The sequence below is a fragment of the Sturnus vulgaris genome, chromosome 6 (assembly GCF_052056855.1).
Source record: "Sturnus vulgaris isolate bStuVul1 chromosome 6, bStuVul1.hap1, whole genome shotgun sequence".
In the NCBI taxonomy this organism is placed as follows: Eukaryota; Metazoa; Chordata; class Aves; order Passeriformes; family Sturnidae; genus Sturnus; species Sturnus vulgaris.
This window is the reverse complement of record NC_142248.1, coordinates 34,567,581-34,592,926: the sequence shown is the minus strand read 5'-3', so window position 1 is coordinate 34,592,926 and position 25,346 is coordinate 34,567,581. Positions and strand designations below refer to the sequence as shown.

General features: G+C 39.5%; 2 protein-coding genes across 2 annotated transcripts in view; both read right to left on the bottom strand.

Annotated features, from left to right (window-relative positions):
- BDKRB1 (bradykinin receptor B1) overlaps nt 1-24,501 on the bottom strand; it is a 31,448-nt gene extending 6,947 nt beyond the window's left edge. The window contains exon 1 of the mRNA XM_088166193.1: nt 24,434-24,501. The gene's annotated coding sequence lies outside the window, so the exon portion shown is untranslated. The remainder of the gene's footprint in view (nt 1-24,433) is intronic.
- BDKRB2 (bradykinin receptor B2) lies at nt 1,335-24,629 on the bottom strand. Its single transcript, XM_014884508.2, has 2 exons — nt 24,434-24,629; nt 1,335-4,238 (listed from the first exon to the last, which is right to left on the bottom strand). Exon 2 carries the CDS (start codon nt 4,234-4,236, stop codon nt 3,094-3,096), a length of 1,143 nt encoding a protein of 380 aa, XP_014739994.1. The 5' UTR covers nt 4,237-4,238; nt 24,434-24,629; the 3' UTR covers nt 1,335-3,093.
- Between the last annotated feature and the right edge of the window lie 717 nt (nt 24,630-25,346).

The following is a 25,346-nucleotide window of genomic DNA, read 5'->3' as shown; positions in this document are numbered from 1 at the left end:
GTTCTGGAACAGCATAAAAGGTTTTTAATATGTCCTTTTGATGTAAAACTCTTCATTCAGCTTAGTTGGATTTCTTCACATATACTATAGAGATCACTAAGGAGAGCTTAAAGTCTGGTGCAGTTATTTACAGTTCCCAAATAAGAATCTTGTACCACCACAGTGTGGTAATAATCAAGCAAGCCCTACTAACCACAGTTTACAGAGCTTGAAACAGCAAAATATGAAGGAGCCAATATGGGTTGAAAAACCAGCAATGTACAGATGGAAGAATGGAATGGAAAGATGATTCAATGGCTAAAGACTGCTTAGGGATTTGGGAGACCTGAACCAAGATCTTAACTCCTCCACTGCCTAAAAAAAGCAACCTTGTCCTGTCTGCAGCAAACACCAGTGGCTTGTGTAACAGGTTTTAAACTCTTAATTTTTCAAGTGAAGCCAATATTCCACTTGAAAAATGAAAGAGTGGAGAAATGAGAATGATTCCTGCCTGTAAACGCTGAAGGCCAGAAGCATCATCTGGCTGTTGATGTCCTTGCCATTCCTCTGGCCATGGTCCCCACCTCTGCCAGGCTGAATGGGAAGTCAGCTCTTTGCTTGGCCAAAGTCTTGATAACAGTTAACAGTTGTGGCAACCTCAGCAAAAGAGAAGACAGGAGCACAGGTAAGAGGGGGGGCAGGATAAAGAAGAAGAAAAAGATGTGATTACAGTTTGGCATCTTCTGCTCTGAAATTCTCAGGACGAGGACTGACCTCATTTTACCAAAAATCCTTCTCATATTTTGTAATGTTTCTGTAAGAACCGAACTGAGCCAAGTGTGACTGGAAACTGTCAGTAGGTCAGACGTAGCCTGGATGTTGCACTTTATTTCTTGGGTTTTCTTTGTTGTGTGTATAAATGGTGCATGTGAATACCACAAATGTGTCATCAGACTGAAGAGTCAGTAAAATGTGAATTAATGATTCATGTGTAAAATGTGAACTGATACTGTCTGTTCTGTGATGTACAGAAGCTCCTGCAGGGGCTTTCCATTATTGCTGGTGTCTGCATAGAACCTTGAGCTATTAGCAGGCAGAGAAAGGCTACCAAAAATATTCCAGTACCCTTAGCTGCCTTAATTCTGATTTAAACTTCCAAAGGCTCCGAGGGTGGTCAACAGCGCTCAGAAATGAGGCCTGAACAGAAAGAGCTCAAAGTAGCTAAAATTCTGTTGTTTCAGATCACTTTCCTTTGGTGTAACGGGAAGTGAGGTAAGCATCTGGAACAGTTGAACTTCTGACAAATCATTCCTTAGTAACAGGATACAGGCTAGAGAAGAAAATGCCAAGAAATCTCATTTCTCAAAGTACTTTATTTTCTTTTGTACATGCTTACTGCATAGCAAAAAAAAGTGCCTATATATTTACATTATTTAAATTAATGTGATATTAACATAGTAACATTTTTATATTTTACTTCTCAGTACCAAATACTCAGAAATAACTTCAGTTACCTCAATAGCCTCTGTATGGAGTTAGTTCCTTTTGTGTAAGGGTTGCATGAACAGCATGCTTATGGATGAGACAGTATGATAACACTGGATATAACAGAAAGCCTTGCAGTGTTTCATCATAGTTGTCCCTGTTGCTTCAGACAATAAAAAGGATGAGCAATAGAAGTATTTATGACATAGGATTATATTAGATTATCAAAGAAAAACCATGGAAATTGCCTATAAATAATATACAGTGATCTAAATCCCATAGTCTATAAATTACCTCTGCACACTTCTATTTTGCAGCATAGTTACTTGAAGGCTTAACACAAATTTCCCATCTTAAATGAACTTTATTGCTCCATTCAAGCTCTGACAGATAAAGACCATGTAGTTGCCATCTGAGTTTACTCATGTCACTGAACTCCATTTCTCTTGCTAGATTTAAAAGCTGTAACCTTAAGAACAGATCAGAGACTGTTAGTTTCAGCATAGCTTAGATAATTTTCCATTCAGTCTCAATCAAGGTTCCTAGAGGTTAAAGTACAAACAGACAATTCAGTACACTATGGGTTTTTTAGGTCTATGATCAACTTAGCTCAAAAATACAGTCCAATTGGTGAAAAGCTATCTTGTATTAAAATCTCATGGGTTAAGTCTACTGATAAAATGTAAGTATTATTAGAATCTGAAAAGGCTATTCTTGAATACTCTGAGGTTTCAAGACCCCTGTTATCTTCAGTTAGATTTCTAATGTAGTTAGGTGATGCTCTTCTTCATATTCTCAGTTTCTACTGTTTCTGAGATTATACCAGTTGTGCCAAGGTTTTATATACCCATTGAATAATATTAATCATACTTTGCAAATACTAAAAACCGGAGTCTTTGAGCTGAAGTGTAAGCATGAATATAAATAGCATTCACTCACTCAAAAGGAGTAAGTGAAAGCTTTCATTCCAAGGTAGAAGGGGTAAAGAATCTTCTATGAAGAAAACTCAGCTAACTTCTTGCAGGTGGGTGCAGGTTCCCTTCCACTACTGCTTTACCTTTTTCCAGCTACTTTTCATACGGACTTGCTCATGTAAATCTGTAACTGACCGGAGCAGTTGCAAAAAGGCACTGCTTGTCAATGAAAGAATCAGAGAGTTTCAGATGACTGAAGAGAGAAATTAAAAACCCAAAAGATGGACACGTCTAAAAACGCATCCTACAGGACTCACTTAACAGAGCTTATTCAAATACAAGCCCCTCCCAGATCAAAAATCTTATTTAATACACTATTATAGGTACCATATGTAGCTGCACAATCCTGACAATAATTTTTGTACTGGGGCTCCATTCAGATTGTATGCACACCTTAGAAAAACATTCCAAGTGATACATGAGCCTAGTATCATTCAGCCATGAAAATGAAAGTAAGCTAGAAGATAGGATTCAATAATGAAAAACATCCAATAACATTAGAAGCAGATCTCTTTATGGAATTTCCATTAAGATCAAACCATTGTTTTCCCTCATGTAATGAACATGTTTATTCTGTGGACCCATAGCAGACGGATATGAGTGGAGACTGATATGTTAGAAGGCTTTCTTCCTTTAAGGATTTCCTAAAATTATGCTATTGGGGTAAAGATATAACAGACTTTTTCCTTGAATAGTCGCTTGAAATGGAAGTTCTTAAAGTGTCCAGGGAGTTTTCCATCTGCACAGACTGTAATTTTCTGCACCTCTTTGTAAACAAGTCCTTGTAGAATTCCACAGCCTTCTTCTGGAAGTTTTTCCCAACAATCACATACAAGACTGGGTTCAGGCAGCTGTTGCTAAAGGAACAGTATGTGGCTATCTGGGTCAGCACATCATTGATGTCTTCCAGGCATTTGAGAGTGGGTGAGAAGTAACGGATTGTGTCAATGAACGTGCTGATCTGGAATGGAAGCCAGCAAATGATGAACAGCAGGAGCACAGCAAGGACCAGCATGGTGGCTCTCCTCTCTGTCTGGACTACCTTCATTTTTCGTAGCTCACTGCTTCGTAAAGCTTTGATGATATGCACAGTGCAATAGGTAATAACACAGAATGGGATCACAAACCCCACAATATTCAGCAAGGAGTTGTTTGTGGGCTCCCAGTAGCTGGCTGGGTAAAGAAGAACACAGGCTGTGATGTTGTATTGTTCAAAAAACCGCAAATTTCGAAACACCATTGTAGGTGAACACATGAGCACTGCACATGTCCAAATCACAAAACAATTCCATTTGGCACAGACGGTTCGTCTCATCCGTCCAAGAGACATGGTTTTCACCAAGGCCAGGTAGCGGTCAATGCTCACCAGTGTCAGGAAATAAATGCTAGAATACAAGTTCATGTAACTCATAATGTTGACAGCTTTACAGAGAAACAGGCCAAAAGGCCAATGGAAACCATTAGAAATATTAATGGCCCAGAAAGGTAAAGTACAGACCAGCATTAGGTCAGCAAATGCCATGTTTGCTAGGTAAATTTCAGCCACTGTGCAGCTGCTCTTGTGGAAACACAGGACGGTGAGCACAAAGGAATTTTCTATTGATCCCAGAATAAATATAAACCAGAGAAATCCAGGCTGAAAATCCACTAGCCATTTCCATACATCGGTACTAACACATCCATTTTGATGTATCTGATGCACTCCTGAATTATTGTGGAAATATTCTGGACTGACTGTGAGCTCCTGGGTGGTCATGTTGTACAGCTGTGCATCATTTTCAGTTGTGATGGAAACCATTTCTGTGAAGAGAAAAATAGGTGACGTAAGATTGCTACATCTAGCTCATTGTGGCAAAAGACACAATAAGAAAACTGTCTTTTGCTTTTCCTAATGTCCCAGAAGCGTAGCTTTTGAACAGGTTTATAGTTCCCTGGGTTTCTTCTCATAGACCTTGGGTGTGTCTGTGGAATGTTTTACAGACTGCATTGCCATTTTAGGCAAGTAAAACAGAGGAGATGTAGAAACAACAGATACTGTTATGAATGGGTTAACTGAAGAGAACATTTAGAAGCCTTTATTCACTAGAACTGACATGCATCAAGTCTTTGTTAATTCTTTGAAGATGTTCACCATTAGTTTGTCTTCTTATCTTTTTATTTCGTTAGCCATGGTCTCCTAAAGGACAGGTCCACCTTGTGTCTCAGGTTGCTCACAGTAAAGCTGCTAGTTCTGTGTCACATCCTGCAACATTTTACACCTTCCCTTGTAGAGAAGAATTGAGTGGAATTCAGTGGTGCTTCCCCCCCAAAGAACAGCATATATTTTCCCAAATGTTATGACTGTACAATAAATAGACATTTAGTTTGCAGCTGTAGTTTGCATTGAGAACACTGAGGGATCAGCCAGCAGTACGCCTTTCTCAGTTTCTCACGGAAATTATCTGTGTATTTCTGTCTCTGTGTTAGTCTTTCTGCAGCCAAGTCACAGAAGAGATAAATGGCACAACTTTCATGAGGGAGCTCAGTTTTAAGAGGTGCTCAGAGGGTGGGTTGGCAATTTAGTAGAGACAGGGTCCATCCTATAAGCCAGGACTTGTCTGCAGTCAGCCACCTTGGGTGCAAGAGCACAGTCTGAAAACCAGAACACTGTAAACATTCTACAGATCAGAACAGCCAGGGAGCTATTTATGGGCAGAAATGTCAGATGTGTACTTAATGTTATTAGAACCAAACAGAAGTTGAGTGTGCAGCATCATTCACCAATGATAAAATGTTAACTGTGTTTTCTTGGATAATAAATGCTGAAGTATTATTCAAATGCAAGATTGGTTTCCCAGATCTGTACATATAATTCTTTGGACTGAGTGACAGAAATACTGTTCATCTTTTTTCGGGCCTTTATAATAACTGCTGTTGATTGGAGATTTTCAAGTGTATTTTTAATTAAGACATTTGTCCTATTCAATTGTTAACTTGGCAGTAAAAGGGACACTTGCAATTCCTGAAAGGATGAGGGTTCTCACTTGTTTTTTTGGTTGCTGAAATTGTTGGCTGGTAAGTATCAGTGCCTAATATACATACAGAAATTTGGCTACTGGTTGCAGAATTGATGAAAAATGGTCATATTTTATGTACTTTGTATTAATAAAGCACTGTAGCACTTAAATATCTCAAAGTCCAGCTTGTGTAGATGTGAGAGCTGCCACTAACAAAATGCAAACAGCAGTTTCAAGTCTCCCTTTCTTTCTGTGCTGGCACTTTTCACTGTAAATCACAGGAAGTGAAATACTAATGGATGGCCAACAAGAGGTCATCTGAGAATAGAGAAGTTCTGTTGTCTGATGCAATTATCAGAAACTGTTTCTTCTGCTGGTAGGCAGCTCACAGAAGGCAATGAACCAGCAGAAAAAAGTAAATTTTAAGTGCATTATTTTACACTTTGAGGATGGATGTAAGCATGTATTTAATGAGCATTAGTAATTCAGAGAGTAGCCACAAAGGCCATGTTGTTTTTTTCTGTGATTTTTCCTCATTACATTAATTTACAGCAAATAGCAGCTCCAAAATGTATATTGATTTATCTGTATTTTCTCTGCAATTAATCTCTTTCAGATTTTGGTTTTAGAAGGGAAGGACCTAGAATACTTTAAAATAAATTAGTTATACCATATTACTGTGGTCAAGGAACAGCATGTAAACACTGGTTAGGATGTCACCAATTCCATGACATGGGGCTTCTGGCAGCCTGCATCCTTGATCCTTAGCTCAAGTCATTCCATAAGGCATTGCTAAAAATGGGAACATGAACAAGGCAAAATGTGATAATGATCAATTCACAAACCTTAGTGTTTAGGGCTAAAATGATTTGCTTGGTGCTATTCTATATCATACAGGAGACTCATTTAAAGTATGTGATTGCTGAATAAATTATGATTGACAAAGCCACAGCTTAGAGAAGGCAGTGATTTGCTGTTTTCTTGTCATATTTTAATGAAAATAAATGTGATCCTTTCACACATTCTCTATAAATACTTTCTGTGCAACGCAAGACAAGCCCATATCTCAGCAGGGACTTTAAATAAGATTTTATGTGGCAGTCTTGATTGAAATACTGCCCAGCTGAAGTCATCTATCATTACTGATTCTGAGGGACCCCTGTGGGGGCTGAATTTGAATCTGATGGAGTTCACATCCTGTTGTGAGTTACCTCCTGCTTGACAGTCTATAAAACCCACTGTCAGTCATTATCTCATGTTGTTCTGGAGCACTTTTTTAACAGCATTGGGAACAAGTGACATGGTTTTGATGGAGGGTGTATCAGGGTGCCCTGTGTGGAAGGCAGTCATGGACAGTGCTGGTAGCAGACACTGCCCTCATTGAGGCAGGAAGGATTTAGGGTCAGCTCATGGGGGATTGGTAAGATCCTGCCAAAGCTGCAAACGAGGAGCCCTTGCAGAGGGACTGGGAAGAAGGGGTTAATCAACTGGTGAATTGTCATTACAAGCAGGTGGAGAAGGACTCCAAAAGGGTGGTGGCCACCAGTGCCATAGCCTGAAACTCTGAGGGCTGGGCAGTCACCAGGACACCTTGGTGTCTCCTGCCAAACTTATGGCATGTCCTGCTGTTCAAAGACTGACCCACACATACAGCACTGGGGGGAACATGCCATAAAACAGCATGAGTTAATCAGCAAGCCAAGGATAACATCTAGAGTCCAGCAGAATGGTTAATCCTAGAATGTGGAAGGGAAATCTCCATGTTACAACAATACATGCTGGGGCCTACAGAAGTTCTTGAAAGAAAAGGAGGGGAATATGTTGAATTGGATCAAAAATTCCTCTAAGAATCAAAATATACGAGCTAAGGAATGGAAGGATAGGGGAAGAAAGGTCAGAGCTTAGTTAATGCAAGCTCTGCAACAGCTTTACTCTGCAGATGGGATATGCTGCTTCAGGTGAATGATTTTCAGCATCTCTTTCGGGTCTGGATGAAGCTCTACAGCTACTGAACTCATGACTCTATTAGTACTGCTGCTGTTAATCTTTCTTTGTACTATGCTAAACACTAATACAGTGAATAAATAAATATCTCATGATGGTCTTAGTCATGTCTTATACAAGGACAAGTTCTGAAATGTGTAATACATGTTCGGGTTATTCCAATGTTACCTGCAGTAATCTACCCTGTGGGAGTAAGAGACAGACTTCATAATTTATATTTTACAGCTGTTGTGACTTTGCTGATTACATATTTTGCAGAAACAAAGTGTGAAATTTGTAATTAGTATATTCTGAGATGGTCATAATACTAACCTTGCTAATTTAGTCCTCAGAGACAAGAGGTGGAGCCTAAGACAGATAAATGCTGTTATGATGTTAACTGCTATAATGCTGTTTGTTGGAGCAAAAGTGAGAATATTAACAAGCATAGGTACACAGTTCTGATGTTTTCCTACACAGTCCTGATGTTTTCCTACACAGTCTAATTTGCAAGGACATAGGATAAAGTGGCCTCAAGGCCCCAGTCTTCTCCAAATGAGAAATTTCTTTGATGGTTGATCTTCCACGATGAAATTTGCCTAGAAAGCAGCCTTAGTCTTCATTTATTTCAGGGATTCCTTAGCAAGGCCATGTGAAGGAGAGGCATGCTACACCCAGACTGTAGCATCCTTAGCAGAATTTTGCAATTACCTGGTTTGCTTTAAGTGCTGTCAGTGGCCAAAATTGTTTTCAGATACATAGAGCTGGCTTGCCATATGTACATCCATACAGCTCCACGTACACCTGGGGGTCAATGGCACAGAAGAGAGAAAAAGCTGAGAGCAAAAATAAGAATTTGAATAAGTGGCTGCAAGCTGTCTAACTTCTGACATAGTGTTATTTTAGAGGATATGTTAGTCACAGAAAGAAATATCAAGGGCTTTCTCTGCAGAGCCCAGCCTGCTCTGACACTGTATTTTTTGTGTGATTTTGTCCACCTGAACATTTCTGAGCCCAGCTTGGGCAGCTAAGTGTCCCCAGTGTAGTAATTATGTTGAGATGGACACGACTGGCATCATCACCAGTCCTTTATTAAAAACCTTTCATGCATTCTCTCAGTGGATTTCTCTCAGGCAGCTCCAAACAGCACTAACTCTTTCCCTCTGCAAGTTTCCTTCTACATAACTGGCTAACCCCAGCTTGTCCCTTACCTGGCCCCCTAACCCTGTCTGTCCTTCACACATCATTTTCTTACCTTTTCTGTCCCTTGCACGACCACATGTTCCTTCCTCCTCACAGCACAGCCAGCAGACTCCATCTCAAACTGCAGCAAACTCTGCTTCTCAAGCTCCAAGTAACTCTTGACTAGCTAACCCACTCTTTTATAACTCCCGTCCTCACTGGGCAGGCAAGGCTGTCTCCAGTCCTCACTAATGAGTGCAGCTGTAATTCATTGAGGAAAATTGCCTTCTGCACTACTCTTACAAACCATTCTCCTACACCCTGGTGGTGCTTATTTGCCAGGCAGCTTCACTTCTTCATGCTAATATCAGAGCTGCAGTAAATGTAATACAGGACCTGCCAGATCCATGAGAGGAAAAAGGGTATTTGCCTGACAGATCTGCTGTGACTGAAATGGGAAATAGCAGGAGTTTAAAAGCTGCTGTAGGTGATGGAGGTCTTCCACTGTGTGGTCTGAGCAAGGAAGCCTGGGAATCCTGCTGGCCCCATTCAAGTACCACTGCTGCCCCCAGGACCCTGGAGTGTAAACCTAATAGACTCAGCAAGTTGTTAGGATGCCGTAATGATGTCCCCTAAACTGCCTCTTTGTGACCATCAGACCATCATTTGCTGGTCAAGGAGAGAGAACTTTAATTTTAACAGCTTTGGAGGATTTGGTTCAAGGACAATGTCTATTTGTGAGGAAAAGGAGTATTTTTGTTTAGTAATAGATTATACCAAAACAATCTCAATGCCTCATTTCTCCTTCAACCATAGCAACAGGTCTAGCAGGCCTGAAGCACATGTGATGGGATGGCATAAGCAGAGGCATTGCTCAGCAAGAAGCCAAAGCTGTGCTGGAAGGTTGAGCTTCCGTGGTGGACTCTTACATTCAGAATTTAGTATCAACAAAAATACAGGCAAACCATCCTGTTTATAAATTTTATACCTTCTCCATAAGGTTTATTTTCAAAGCTTCTATTTCAACCTGGTCTTCTTGCAACCTTTACTCCTGAAAAAAACCCCATTTATCACCTATTCCCACTTCACAGGACTCTTGTTTCCCCCTAATCCAAGCCCAATGTGACTGCTCACACCCCTCTCTTTGGCTTCAGAACGGGTTGGGTTTGTATCTTTAGCTGGATGAATATTGAAAGGTAAAATTATATCACTCTTGTGGCATCTCTGAAACATATTCTGAAACATTCTCTGAATTTCCTTTTAATTCTGTGTTACTGTGGAGGCATTAGTTATTTTGGAGAGGTAGAGGAAGTGTGGGAAACATTCCTAAAATGTTCTGCTTTTACGGATCCCGCAATATTAATTTTTAATTTCCAATCTTTGTATAATGAATCTCAAATGGGCTTTACTACATTTGAGGTTGTAGATCAGTGGACACTTTCTCTGGCAGTGTTAACTTAAAGGTTTCCTGCTTTTCATTCACTCTTCACTGTCCCTTTTGCCTTATGGCTGCCCTTGCAGTTCATGAAGCTTCATGTTGAACCAGATGCTGGAACTTGCCTGGGACAAAAGTAACCTTGTAGAAGAAAAAAATTCTTTTAAACACAAATCAGATCCATAGTTTGCCAGAAAATTTAGGCAGAAAAGAAAATATACAGAGGAGCTACCTCTCAAAAGTGTAATTTTTAGATATTATTTGTTGTGTAAGCTTGAAGCACACCATGGAAAGAAACTATTGCTCTGCAGTTACCATTAAAAGTATCGACATCAATTATGTTAGGAAAAATGGTGGGGGGAAAAGCTGCTCTGTTAAAGTAGTTATTTTAATAACAATGAAACTAAGGTGAGAAGAGGCTACTAATTTTTCTCCCTGTGTGGGAGATGAAGCCACTCAATTCCAGCTAAAGAAAGGTGTTGAGAGAGCAAAGTCTAATCAAGTGCAATGCATAACATATTTTTTATATATAACTTTTATGCAAAGTGCTTTGCATAACGTATTTTTTTCCAAGTGGAAATCTTGAATATTCATACTTTAAACTCTTCAGGGTTACAATTTCCTAAAAAAACCCCTATACCTTTTAGCTTTAGAAAACTGGTATATTATTTTTCAGTGGTCTTTATAAAACCCAGTCAATAGCTGTGATGACTCTGGAAAATCTATTACTTCTGTGTAAAGTAGTTATAATTGAAATGGAGAAGAACAGCATGGCTGGACTATGGTGAGAACTGGAAGGAGAAGGAAAATATGAACTGGTTCAGAGAGAAGTACTGTCCTGATCACAGGACCTTTCTATAAGGGAAAGGGCTCATCTCATTATAAAGTTTGATTTAGCTCAGATTTGGTGATGATGTTTGAGTCAGTCCATGTTTGACCTCTGACTTGCTGCCATCAATATTTTAGAAACTTTTCTATTAAGATAACCTCCGAAATATTGCAGATGTTACCAAAGCTGGATTTTGCTGTCATTCTGAAATAGCAGATTTAGTACAAGAATTCTATTTAATCTGAAGTGAGAAATAAAACTTTCAACATTAGAGGCTATTTCAGGTCAAAACACAGAATCTGCAAGTTTTTCCAGCCACTAAATCATTACATTTCGGCCTTGTAATCCTCAGAAGTTTCAAAGACCCAGCTGGAAAAGCCCAGAGTAGCACAGTTTGATCTTGTAGCTGACCCAGCTTTGAGCAGGAGGTTGGCCTACAGACCTTCCAACCCACATTATACTAAATTCTTTAATTTGCACTTCTTGTGCTAATAAATTAAAATTCCAGTTGGATTAAGCCCAACAACAACAAAAACATCATAGAATCATAGAATGTCTTGGGTTGTAAAGCACCTTGGAGATCATCCATTTCCAACCCCTCTGCCACGGACAGCTCTGATCATCTATCATTCCCATTATAATATTTATAAATGCCATATGTTACTGTAACAAGTAAGCAGTAAAGTAAGATTACTTTACAAAAGTGAGTGGGTTCAGTATGTCCTGTGAAAATTTCTCAGACAGGCTGTTAGGAGGCTACATGGGCACATCCAGTCTGATGAGCACAAGGACTAGACAGAGCACTCTTGCCATAAGGATTTAGCTGCAGTTGTGTTTCCTGTATTAACTCGCTGGGCTGTTCTTTGGAGCTTTGTAACTCCTCTTGTATGGAAATCTTTCACAGATCTCAGCCTGTAGAAAATATCCTAGGAAAATATTGCTATTGGTGATACACTGAGTGAGGACATTCTTTTTGCAGAGAAAGGCTGCAACAAAGAATAATTAAATTAAAAAGGGAAGAAGGGTATAAGCAAATGAGTAATAGAAAATGCCAAATCCATTGAATACTGCTCTAGAATTGTTATGAAGCATATCATAGCAAGGCACAGGTTGGATGAAGGAATGAAATATGAGGATAAACAGTAAACTCTCTGCTAACATTAGAGAGGGTTTATCAATAAAATAAAGGAGGTCTGCAACTGTGAAGCCATCAAGAACTGATAATGTGATACATACAAAACATGTGTATGGTGATGTGATCACAGCAACAATTCTCTAAGTTAAATTTAGACCTGAATGCCTGGTTTAGCATTTAGTTTTCCTGAAGATTTCTATTATGTGTATGTTGTGCAGCTTTTTCCTTCCATTTTGTAAAAGATGGATTAGTAAATGCAGTAGAACTACTGTGAAGTAGAACTTCCTGTACTTGCCAGCCACTTTTATAATTCCAGCTCACGAGCACAGAAAAAAGTTTAATTTCAAAACTAACTGCTCTGAAAACAGGTATCACAGCCTTTCATATCCTTCTAGTACACACTTCAATTTCTGCTAACAGCTTAGAAAGTTTAAGCTGTTCTGATTTATGGAGATATTTTTTCCCCCATCTCCAGCTTTCTCAAGACAGTATATGTCTATGAAGAAATGAAGTATATGAAAGTCCTAAATTTAAGTGTTAAACAATTATAAGCTGGTTTGTTCCTCTCTTTGTAGTCTTTGGGCAGATAAAAGATATATTTCCAAATCTCTCTTCCATTTAACTTGGAATAAAATCTGGAAATTGGGTGATTCACATGCCTGTATACCAAGAGGCCACAAGCTTATTGAATAATGTTGATTGAGAATATTTATCTTCATGAAGCTATTTCCATTTAGTATAATGCTTTAATAAATATTGAATCTGAGTCTTCTATCTTTGGAAATATCATCAGTTTTGAGGTTTACAGTGTCAATCTCACAACTCCTTCTCCCTCTCCTTGTGAATACTTGTTGCTCTTCTCTTTAATTCTTCAGGATTTTGATCTTCTTGGACCCGCCCAACTCCTGCTCCCTTAGACTGAATGTGACTCTGCTCCACGGCCTGGTGTCCCTGAATATGATAACTTTCTGACCCTAACAGCAAAGCACATAAAGATTATGCAACACGAGTCACAGCTGGATCTACACTTTTTCTGTGTGTACTGTAGTGTGTTTGCTCAAAATGTTTTGACAACTGAGAAGGAAAATATTCAAACAGGAGAAAACTGACCACAAGCTCACTCTGCAAGGCTGGCAGGATATTTTGGTCTGTTTCTTTTGGCATTTCCCATATGAGAACAGGTAAGGTTAACCATGAGTGCTCTTTGTCCAGAGCTCAGTCAAGGACTAGAATTTAGTTTAATGTCAGGAGAGTGAGAAATCTAGGAGCTGCAGTAGGAGTGGGACTGCAAAAGCACTGCAGGAATGAAGAACACTCATCTATATGACTTCATCCTTGAGAACATTTTAATGGGAACCATGCATGGAGTAAGATTCAGCCCACACCTAGAGTTCAGGTTAGGGCTAGGGGAGTCAGGCTATGTCTGCTTTTTCAGAGACAGGGTGAGCCCTGTCAGGTCCATACATGTGTTAAACACACTTTTGACACTAAGTCTTGCCAGTCCTCTGTGTTTTGCCATGTATGTGATATTGTGTCAGCCTGCTTTTGCATACTGCTATCTTGAAATTTGCTGTTAGCATTTGCTTTCAAAGAGCTCTGAGCATAACACTGAGCTTAAGCTCTGCAGCCATGTCTGACTTGTGATCTTTTGGGCTTTGTTTGCTTGATTTTCATATTTGGTTCAAAATGATGTTTTGTATTTTCTATCATTAGCTGGAAAGCCTCCTGTGAACAGGAGCTATGATCAGACTGTGGTTTGCTCACATTTTTAAGATTTGCAGAGTTTATGCTTGTCATTGGATCTGTTGCTCAGAAGATGACATATATTAACATAATTTATTCCTGTTCCTAGCTGGTTCACTGCCTAGCTTGATAATATCTCCCCCCACTGAACTGCCTTGCAAGCTGAACTGCACATTGGTACAGTGAGAGAAGCAGCCAAAGATGTGCTTGGAGTGAAAGCAACATGCCTTGGCCCCAGGAACCACACAGGGCTCCCTGTTGGGTGTCAGTGACTGCTGGAAAACCCAATCTTGTCCTGAGGCAGAAATCTTGCATGTCCCCTAACATACCTGCACTCATGGTGTCTGACTACAAAGCTGAATGATCACAGCTTGCACAAATTAACTGAGGTACAAAGACAAATAAGAGACTATAAACTTCCTGAGTTTTATAATATGACATGTAGATTTACCACGTTGGAACAATGTCAAAGGTGGTTGTATCTACTCTCCTGAGCTCTGCAGGCACTACAAAAATTCTCTGCTGTGGACAAGGGATTTCTGTACTCCATCACCACTACAAAATTAAGTGCTTAACACACTAGCATTGTGAGACCAATTTAATATCCATTGCAGGAATCTGATACCATGTGAAACGGCAGGTCTGATGGTATCAAATGGCAGACAATACAATGAGCCCAGTGAATAGCTAAGGCATCCAGTGATAAAGAAATGAAATGCTAGTGATCATATCAAGAGTGCCTTGTGCACTTAGATTATACTTCTTTCTTAAAGCGAGGATTTCCTGCTTTAGAAAACAGCCTTTCCTGAAACCCAGATAGCTCAAACCTATTGCAAGAACCAGAGCAAAACCAGCTAAGCTGGAAAAGAAAAAGGTGAATTTTCACCTGGCTGATGACAGCTTTAGGGACATGGGCTGGAGGAGCTGAGCTGTTTCTAGTGTGGGATCTCAAAACTGGTCTTGAGGCTCATCTAGTTTGGTTACAGTCTTGATATCAGTATGAAAGACAGCAGAGCTCTGATGAACCATGCCAGTGAGATAAATTGCTTGATATCTTCATTACAGAGAACAATAGGAATATCTTGTAGAGAGAAGGGGATGATATTAGTAAAGTCTCAGAGGTGGAATGGTAAAAGGAAAAGGCTGTAAGTCCTGAAGCATATCAGTTCCCCAAGAATATTAGCTAGTGATGCTCTTTTATTTGTCTTGCTGTAGTGGAAGCACAGAAGAGCTGTTCAGAGGGCACAAACCTCCACTCAAGTCTCCCTCACTGACGTGCACGTGGATGTTCTCTAAAGCTTTGCTCTTTGATGCATTACTCCCACCAGACCTCTTCAGCTCAGTTTAGCCACACCTTTCTCTTAGCAATTGAAATACTGCTCTTTTCCCTGGGTAACAGCATTAGATTCTCATGACTATGTAAAATGTGAAGGTCTAATGGCCTAATAGTAATTTTCAGTATTGGTCCCTCTGAGCATTAAATATTTAATGAAGAGATTTGCCTTTCATATGAACTGGCTCTGTGCCCTGAAAGCACTTTACTTCTAGCACCTTGAGGACATTTTGGCAGCCATTTAAGAAAAAAAAGAGATTTGCCATCTCGAGCGCCTCCAGCCACTATAATATTTACACTGTTGTCATGTATTTGGAATAATGCAGCATTTCCTGCACATTTTCACCATTGTCTTTCACAGGTGTGGCCTTTGAGGAAAGCCCAAGAGTCTCCAACAGCAAAGAGCTTCCAAAGAAGCTCTTTGGGAAGAAGTAAAGAAGTATTTGTGGCTGACTGGCTGTTGTCACAAAGTCTAATAATGATTTCTTTGAAAGCTACTGCTTTCCTTATTTCTTATCTTACAGGTAACTGATGATTTTACTCTTCTGCAACTAACAAAACCATAAAAGGCATTTTAACCTGTCACATTATGTCTGAAAACCACATTTGCAACTACACAGTCATCTGTGCCAGCAGCTGGACATGTTTCAGTCACCACTGCTGTTTCCATTGCTGAGCCACATACTGATGGCTCTGTGCAAGCAGAGGAGTCCTTAGCACAGGACTCTAAGTCAGGAATAATGCTTTGTGTATCCTAATGCCTTTCACCACAGGGATATATGGACAGCTTTGCTGAATAATGGCAGTTTCCAAACAGCACTTCAGGCTCTGACAACAGAATAGGCTAGAAATTATCTAACAATGACTATATAATGCTTGGGTGAAATTAGAACTTTAATTTTGAACAGGTGAAGTCCAGAAGAGATGATATTTACCCAGGTGCTCAGGTTAGAACCTTTAACGCATGGGTTTCTGAAGGTGGTCCTAGTTTAATTTAGAACTTCTGACAACAGCCACATGAAACTATATACTCAGATTTCAACCTCCTGACTCGATTTTCTTGTGGATCATCACAGAGAATGGTCCCTAGCATTGCTGATTTGTGTCAAGGAGGGCAATACAAATGTGATATGATACTCATTGTCTAAATGACAGGTTGTCTTTATAAAAGAATTTGAGGGTTTATTTTAAATTTTACATTCTTTTAAAAACTAAAATCAGAGTGTGGCAGTTCAGTTCCCTTCTCAAGGAGAAGCCTAGTCTGTAAACTGCTTAACTTCTTAAATTATAAACTTCAAAAAGCCATTTTGCCTTGTCCTTCCTAGGTCAAACACATCCTCCTACGTTGTTGTTTCTTGAGCAGCTGGGACAGTCATTTCATATTATTTTCCTGTATCTGCTCCTCACTTTGCCAGTACATGAAGTATTTACAAAGGGAAAGAAGTCAGTTTTCAGATAGCATAGAAATCACCATACTTTATATGTTGTAGACAAAAGCTCAAAACCAGATGTGCCTGTTAGAAATGGTGTGTAATTCACACTATAGTGAACTTCAAACTCTATTGCAATTATCTTGATAATAACAGCAGATAAAAAATTTATATAATCCAAATGGAGCCTATTTTTCTACTGAAAACACAGAGGAACTCTAATGACAACAGTTCTTTAGTGAGGATACACCCTATCTCTATTACAACTTTAGTGTTCAAATAAATGCTGATAGAGATTTGGTGATTGAACTGTACAAACATGGATATGACTTTCAACACTGAGAGATCTAGAAGGTTCAGGACACTTCTCCAGCCAAGAAGTAGTATAATTTACAATGCTGATTTACAACAGTCAGTGTTTGGATTACAATTTTAATTTTGCCTTTTCATGCTTTGCCAGTGTAGAAATTAAATTGTGCATTAATTTATTGTTATCCCTTTGTTAGCAACAGGAGATGACAGAGCCCTGCTGGAACCTTGTGCAGACAGTTTGTTTTTCACTCTGCAAATACAGTTTCTGAGCACTGGTGTTCATAAAAAAGATATGTCCTATCTGCTTTTTCCAGAATGTCAGACCAACAAAAAAATACAGGTGACAATTTAGTTAGAGAGACAGATTCCCTTAGTATATGCCACAGCTCCTTCAAAGAGCTATTGTACCCAAAGCCAACAAAGAGATAAAGCTAATATTTTTGTCATTGATGCAGGCAGTGGAATCAAGCTCACCCTCAGCAGGTTTGCCAATAACCCAAGTTGTGTGGTGCAGGTGACTGACACACTGGAGGGAAGGGATGCCATCCAGAGGGAAGGAATTCCACTGGAGAGAAGAGATGCTTGGGAGGTGAGCCGATGCAAACCTCAGGAGGTTCAACAAGCCACGTTCAAGATGCTGCCCCTGGGTTGGGGCAACCCCTGATGTCAACACGAGCTGGGATGGAGAGCAGCCCTGGCAAGGAGGGCTTGGGATGCTGGGGGATGAGAGGCTGGACATAAGCCAGCAATGTGCACCTGCAGCCCAGAAAGCCAAGTGTGTCCCAGACTGCATCCAAAGCAGAATGGCCAGCAGGGCCAGGGAGGGGGTTCTGCCCCTCTGCTACAGCTGCTGCATCATGTCTTCTGGTACCTTAAACTCATATTACTGCAGCTATGTAGGAGATAGTTTCTAAAGTGTTGGAGGAGGGGAATTTTCATTTCCTATTAAAATGACTATCAAAACAGAAAATTCCTGGAGAAACTGATTTTCAAAGAAAGATTTTTCACAAAAGATTTGGGTAATATAACAGAAAATATTTTAAAGTTGTCATTTCTTATCTTGAAAAAAGGAGAAGATGTCCTGACTGCTCACAGTTTAGCAAGTGACCCAGATCCACTTTTGCTCTCTCTGGCCAACTAAGAGTTTAATATCTTTACAAAGTGGAGTAGTTAAAAAAAAAACCAAAAAACAACCAACCAAAAAATCAGAGACTGCAAGAGTCTAATTCACTACAGTTTATCCCTCAGGCACACGCTTAAAAAGGAAGATGCCTCTTTCAAAATCCCTTATCAGTGCTCCCCATTCCCAGGCAGATTTATTCTCTGTGTATGATTTGTTCTGTGGTTTGTTTTCTTGCTTTTGTTAAAAATGTCAAGATCCTTCACCAATTTTTCTCTGGAACAGAAATGTCTTCTGACCAGCTCTGTTAATTTTGAAAAATCTTCTGATTTAAGTTAGCCATGTCACCATTGACCTTGTGACCCATCACTTTTGCCACCACTGTAGGAGAGAAAGCACAGTGCAGAATTGTGCACGACAGTTTCCTGCAGCAGGCAGCACAGGCTCATGGCAGGACGTCAGGGCAGGAGCAAGTGAAGGGGAAATGAGTGGATGTGAGGTCTGGAAGGGAGCATAACACTGCTAAAGGAAACAGGAGAAGCACTGCTGTTGAGAAGAAAGGAAGGATGAAGAAGGAGAAATGTTAATGTTGAAATGGAAGGAAGGAAAGAAGGGAAAAAGAGGGGTTTAATTTCCCAAGAGGGTAAAGGTTTCCAAACTAAAGAATTAATAAAGATCCTTGCCTAAGTCGGGTATATGCCAGGCTTATGGGAGCTTTATCTGGGGTTTTCATTTAAAATGTTAGAAAACTTAGGTAGTTTATACAGTTTGGATCTGTATTTTACCCAGCTTCCAAATAGCCCAAAATCTGAAATAGTTTTATTCTTGTATTTAAAGTCAAACTTTTCTTTGATTTTTTAAAGTTATTTGACCAGAGTACATTTATTCTAAGGCGAACTTTATTAATATATTCCACTGAACCCTTATTTTAAAACCAGAGACAAGTGTGCAGTGGAAACTACTTAACCCATCTTTAGAAATACATGATACAAAGAGTAGAAGACTGGAACTTCAGATGTCTCACACTGCACAGTTATGAGCTGTAGTATAATTTAAATGCCAAGTTGGAGACTACATCTATTGTAGAAGAAAATGAATTGCTGTATTCTTACATTTCCAGAAAAGACTGTTCCCGAAGTATTACAGGAAACTCTTACATGAAACTGACTCCAGTTTGTTACTTCTACTTCCTTCTACTCCTGGGAAATGTCTCTTTTGCTGACCCAGCTGACTGGAATTTATGAGCTATAAGGTGACTATTGTAAAGAAAAAAAGTTCTTTAGAGGAAAGACATAATTAGAAGGTGAGGGCACAAAGTTGTCTTATCTTATGCCATCTGCCTCCACATGCTGTTTTTAAAAAAATGTATATGTTATAAATTGAAACTTCTGTGGCAAATATCCCAGCCATTCATGAACTGCATTCATGTCTGATTCATTAAGACTGCTATAGTCAGGTTGAACTAGTATAATTTTGAAAATGAACTTGCAACTCGCAGAGGAGAAAAAAAAATCAGATATGGAGAAAGCTCTTAAGTTTTAAACTGGTTTCCTTGTTCTGGTAAATAGCTATTCCAAATTCTTTGCCATTTACTGTAAATCTCTACACAGATTGCAGTCTTGGAAGCAGATAACTGCTTTTGCTTATCTATCTGCCCATGAGGGATAGTCCCAGTTCCTCATGACTTGGAAATTTAGGCATTAACTACAAGAAGAAAAAGAGATCCTTGCCCAGCAAAGGAAAATAAATAAATAAAGGCAACTGGTGTGCTGATCCTAATAGATGCACACATCAGAAACGTCTGATGAAAATATTTGATGGTTGTTTTACACAATGTAAAAAATCTGGGAGGAAAGTTATGGAGGTTCCACGATCGTCCCCAGCAATGGGTAGGACAAGGCTGCATGGATATGCAAAGGAACATGCATTTTACTTCCCTGACAAGATCCTAATAATTCTAAATATGTTTGTGAGTGTGTGTATATATATATATATATATATATGTCTGTGTGTGTATGGAGAGAGAGGAGAGAGAATTTCCACAAAGCTGACACTTCCTGGTCACCTTCAGTGCCTCACACCTTTTGCCCACTCTTTTGCTGTTTACTTAGGGAGAAAGTTGCTTGTGTGCACTCCCAGCACTAGTAGGACCAGGCACAGGAAACCTTTCTAGGTGATGCCAAGGTGACCAGCCATCTGCAAGCTGGTCTTGAACAGGTAAAACAGGATTCTGCATGAGGAGCATGTGGGAGGACTCCCCAGAGTACAAACACTGTCAGGTGGGTTTGTGTTAGATGACTCAATCTGAAGAAATAAAGAAAGAAAAAATCATCCTTGAGCTCAGGTACGAGACAGAGATGAGACTGTTAAAATAAACAACCTGATGACAGCAGGCTGATTGTAGGATTCATTGGCTGAATTAATTGTGACTGAAGCTGTACAGTTACAAAGGCTAGGATTTGATGCATATTATGGATCCCAGAGCCGGGTTTGTCTGTTCTGATATGATGGCATACATTTCTTTGTAATCTAATTTCACAGCTAGGAAAATCAGCCTTTCACAGACCTTTTCCTCTGGAGACTGAGGCCAGAACAAGACGATGTGTCAATGATATGTTTGTTAAGCAGCTACCAGTGAGCAAGTTGCTCATCTCTGCTGTTATAGCAATAAGACCTTATCTTCTATAACCTGTCATTACTCTGCTGATGCTGATTTGGAGGGCACTGCAAGCATTCAGCTCAGCTGAGGATCTAGCCTGTGTAGTTACTTGTAGCTCTCTTTTCTGTGCCTCCATCTGCTTGTTTTCTTGGTGAGCTGTTTTCTGCTGTCTAGCAGATGGGACCAAGAGCACAGCTCTGGAGACTCTGCCATACTGCCCGTGTTACACTGATGGGCAGAGGCTTTGGGGATAACCAGTGTGCAAAAGTCTTGCAAGCACAGGGGCAGGCTGTGCCTCAAGGAGCTTCTAATCTAAGCAAGATCCAAATATAATACAGAATGTAGAATATACCTTATTATAAAGCCTGCTGCAGAACGAGGTGAGAAGTGCATGCAGAGCTGAGCCAAAATCTAGCAACAAGTACTGCAATATTTCTTTTGTCCCACTTACTTGTTTAAGCATCAGGTCCTAGCTTTGAATTATGAAGGCTTAACAGTTGCTTTTTGTAAAAATGCTCAAAATACCTTATGAAACACTTCCATTTTATTGGCCTGCCCACCACCTGTAGGGAGTTTATCCTTCACATCAGGAAAGGGCCACATCACTGTGCTCCATGTGTGTGGGTAGAGGGACTTGCTGTCCTTTTGTCACCCATGGCACTTCAGAGCAGCAGCCCTTTAGTCAGTCAGAGAGCTGATAGGAAATTTTACAACCATGGCAAAGGGACAGACCACCTCCACACTGGGGCGTGGTCCCAAAGGGCTTATTCCTTTCTGCCAAGGCAGGAACACTGCAGGAGGAAAAGCACCAATGACCAGTTCTGCCTCTGGGCATACATGCCTAAATCCTGTTAATGTTAAAAAGACCTGGCCCTCTACCATGGATCACTCATCCTTTTTTGTGGCATTTAACTGTAATCTCAGATAAAATGAATGGGAACAATGGATTTCTGCATTTTGACAGCTCCCTTCTCTGCAAATTAACCATAGTCTGAACTGTGTCTTTGAAATACCACCACCGTTCTGGCCTACCTCAGTGTGCAAAGCTACTGAATCTGCAAACCTGCATGATCAGATTTGTTTGCAGGGATCACACAAACCAACCCAACCATGCTGAATCAAGTTGAGGAGTTAACATGTAAGGGATTTAAATATAACATAGCAGCAAAAGCAAGTCAAATCCACCCTTTCAGGGAACATCAAAAGTCCTGAAATATTTTGGTGAAGTTTGATATAGCAGCTTTGCCACAATGTCTGCATGCTTTGGACTTGCCCATTATCAGACCAAAGGTAAGTGCTTCAGCAGGCAACTTTGCTCCTTGCCTTCCTCTGCTCTGTATCCCCTTTGTGCCTGTTCTCCAACATTTAACTTCTAAGTGGGGTGTTGGACCATGACCAGAGCCCCTCAGTCCCAGTTCATTAGCTTTACTGCTAAGCAAACAAGGTGTCACCACTGGGGTGGTCACAAGCAGTTAGGCCTTGATCTGTGTGAAGCCAACCTGCAGTACCCAAATTTAAAGTACTGCTCTCATCCTCTGTGCTTCCCCCCTGCCTTGGGGCTGGCACAGGACTGGGATGATCTCTCCTCCCTCTGTCCCTGCTCAGAGCACCCAGCCGAGGGGGGAAGCTGGTTCAGCCATGTGCCTGCCCCCTGTTTGTGAGTCAGCACCCAAAGGCTGCTCTAGGGCGTGATTCCTCAGCAGCCACACGTTGCTAAAGCCCAGGAAAGGCTGGCAAGGGACAGCTTTGGTCTCCACTTTAAAGTACCCCATTCCCTTACAGCTGTGTATCAGCCAGGCAGAGGCATAACTTTTCATCTTGATGTATGAAATATGCTAAATGCAAGAAGGAGGGAAGATAAGCCTTTTGATAAGGTGGGGGAAACTCATCTGTATGGAGTACTTGAGAGAGAGATTTAAAAAACCATGAGCCACAAGAGAACAAGGCTAATGAATAATTTTAAAGAAAAGTGGACGTTTTAGCTAAACTACATTTTTCTCTCTTTTTTTTTTTTTTGTTTTATATTGATTAGCATTGCTAATGGTTTCAGGTGTACTTTTGCAGTTAATTTGGTTACTGAGAGGGAACTTGTTTTGAAAGCAGAGCTCTACTTCTGATAAGTATTCCTAGACTTGCAATATGATTTTTTTTCCTACTGTGACTTTAAAAACAGTGGAATTTGAGTGCCTAAGAGATTTTTTACACCCTTCTTTTAATGAAAAATAGGTTATCAAACACTGGCCATTTTTAAACAATAAATTTTAGGGTCTTCATGATGAATGTCCTAAAATTCACCCAAATTCCTTTTGTTTTCTGCCCAAGAAATATTTGAAATATTAAAGAGCTACAAGAATTTTTAGAGCCGTTTTCCTGTGCAAGGATGAGATACTTATTTCAGGAAGCTCTAACTCTGTAGGAAAGGCGGTTCTTTTGTTAGATTGTTGGTACAAAATGTTCAGGTAATGCTGAGTAACTCAATTAATCTTGTTCTCGCATGTACTCAGGAGCCCAGGGGAAAACCTGACAAAGATTTACTGGAGGTGTCTCTGATCTGCTATTCCAAGGTCTTTATTAACTTGAGTGTATTTATCCCTTCTGATTGTGTTTTTACTGTTCACACTGAAAACAAGACAAATACATTTGGAAGTCTATAAATGAACCTGGTGTGCTAAGACACTTCTCTTAATTTTTTTCTTAATGATTGCACATTATCAGAGACAAGATAAAAGTCATATGACTGATATTACTCAATATGCTGATACTTCAATCTTAGAGACTCATATGTGAAAATAGAAAATTCTTTTACCTAGATAACTGTTCTCTAGTTTCTCAGAAAAATATGTACAACTGTTTAAGATAAAAGTGTACCCCTGTCTTAGGAGATGGCATCTCTAAGATTACATACAAAATGTTAAAACAAGAATTCTAATGGCTAACTATTTGAACATTTTTGGCTTTATGGCTATTTGCAGCACTAAGAAGGCTGCTTAGCATACTAAGTAATGGAAAATGAATAGCTAAAAGTATAGCATATATTTCAACTTTTGTTTTTTTTTTTTTTTGTTATTCTAATTACAGTACCACTACTAAGCTCTTTGTTTTCATCAGCACCTTAAAAGTCAAGCTCCTATTGATTTTAAAAATATTTCATTCAGATTTTTAAAAGAAATTAATAATGTAGCTTAAATGTCATCCACAACCATTCTTCTTTGTAGTATAAGTTTCAAAGGTTTAGCCTTTGCCTTTCAATCAGTGCAGATGAGACAGATTAGCAGTGTAAAGTACACATACATGCACTTCCAAATCCTGCCCAACAAAGTTTACAATCAAAATAATAAACAGAGGAAAAATTATCAGTATGTACAGAAAATAATTCACTTTTGTTTCTCCCTACTATTTTGTAGGTAATTTCTCAGCCAAAACCAAAGTTAGCTGCTTGTACTTTCTGATTATTTTTGTGAGATGAAAGAAACAGTGCCCATGGTGTGATTACAGACATGAAGTGTCACCTGGATAGGAGAAATCTTTACTCTCCAGTACATGAGACAGTATCTGTGGCAGATGAAGTACCCTGTGGCTTTGATACACTGGATACTTTGAAATAAAACATTTTTTTTCTGTAAATATTACAGCTCTGCAAAACCCAATAAGTTACAAAATCACATTAGCAAAAATAATTTTTCTCCTCCATTTTCGTGGAACAATAATAATATCAGCTCTCTTGCCACTGAAACAGAAACATATTAAGAATTCAATAAGTGGTTTCTAAGAAGAAACAAACCACACTGAATTTACATAGTAAGAACTTTTGATATGAAAGAGAAGTGAAAAAACATACCTTGTCTGAAAATTCACCTCTGAGCAGATAGAAATGAGTGAAGTGCAACACGTCTCTGGCAACAGTTCTCTAGCATGAATGAGTCTAACTTAGGGCTTTACTGCCCCTCCCTGAACACAGCAGACTCATTGCTCTGTTGATGACATCATATTCCTGGATTTTCTCCCATACTATATTTTAAAAACAGTGTTTATCTATTGTATCCAGTATGAGACCACTGATATTTTAATAGGGGTGGCAAACAACACAAATACAGCTAAGATACTGATGTTCTCCAGTATGTGTATAAAACAGTCATGTGTTTGTACAACAGTTTCCAGAATTGTGCATGAGCATGCACGCAGCTCTTATCATGATTTGGGGTAATGACGAGCGCATTTTTTATTTTTCTGGTGTTAGAGCTAAACAAGACAGATTTCTGGAGGACTTGGATCTTTAAAACAGAAAAGATCAAATATCTCATTTACAGTCTAAGATATCTTTTTTTTCCATGGGAAAAAATTTACTGTTTGTATTCTGGAAGACACTGCTCTTCTCTGACTACTTGGTCTGCTGAGAACAAGTACAGAATCAAAATACCACTTAAAGATTTAATTGGACCAACATTTCTTCAAGGCTATGGATGAAATTTCTATATGAATCAGAATTATAGCCAAACCAGAGCATACCCTCTTACTTACTACATTGACTTTTATTCTGAATATCAGATAATTAACAGAAAACTAATTTTAGACTGTTTATTAGAGGCATAGAGGCATTTCCTGTAATATTCATGCAATTACACTGAAATCTGAAATGGCGACCATGGTTGCAGAATTCCACACAAAGGACACATCTTCATTTAAAGGAGAATTGAACAGAGAAAAGAACAGTCCACTCCCTTAGTTTGCCACAAAATTCTAATTCTGAAAGT

Coding starts and splice junctions, on each gene's coding strand:
- BDKRB2 (XM_014884508.2), bottom strand. CDS start 4,236: ATGGTTTCCATCACAACTGAAAATGATGCACAGCTGTACAACATGACC.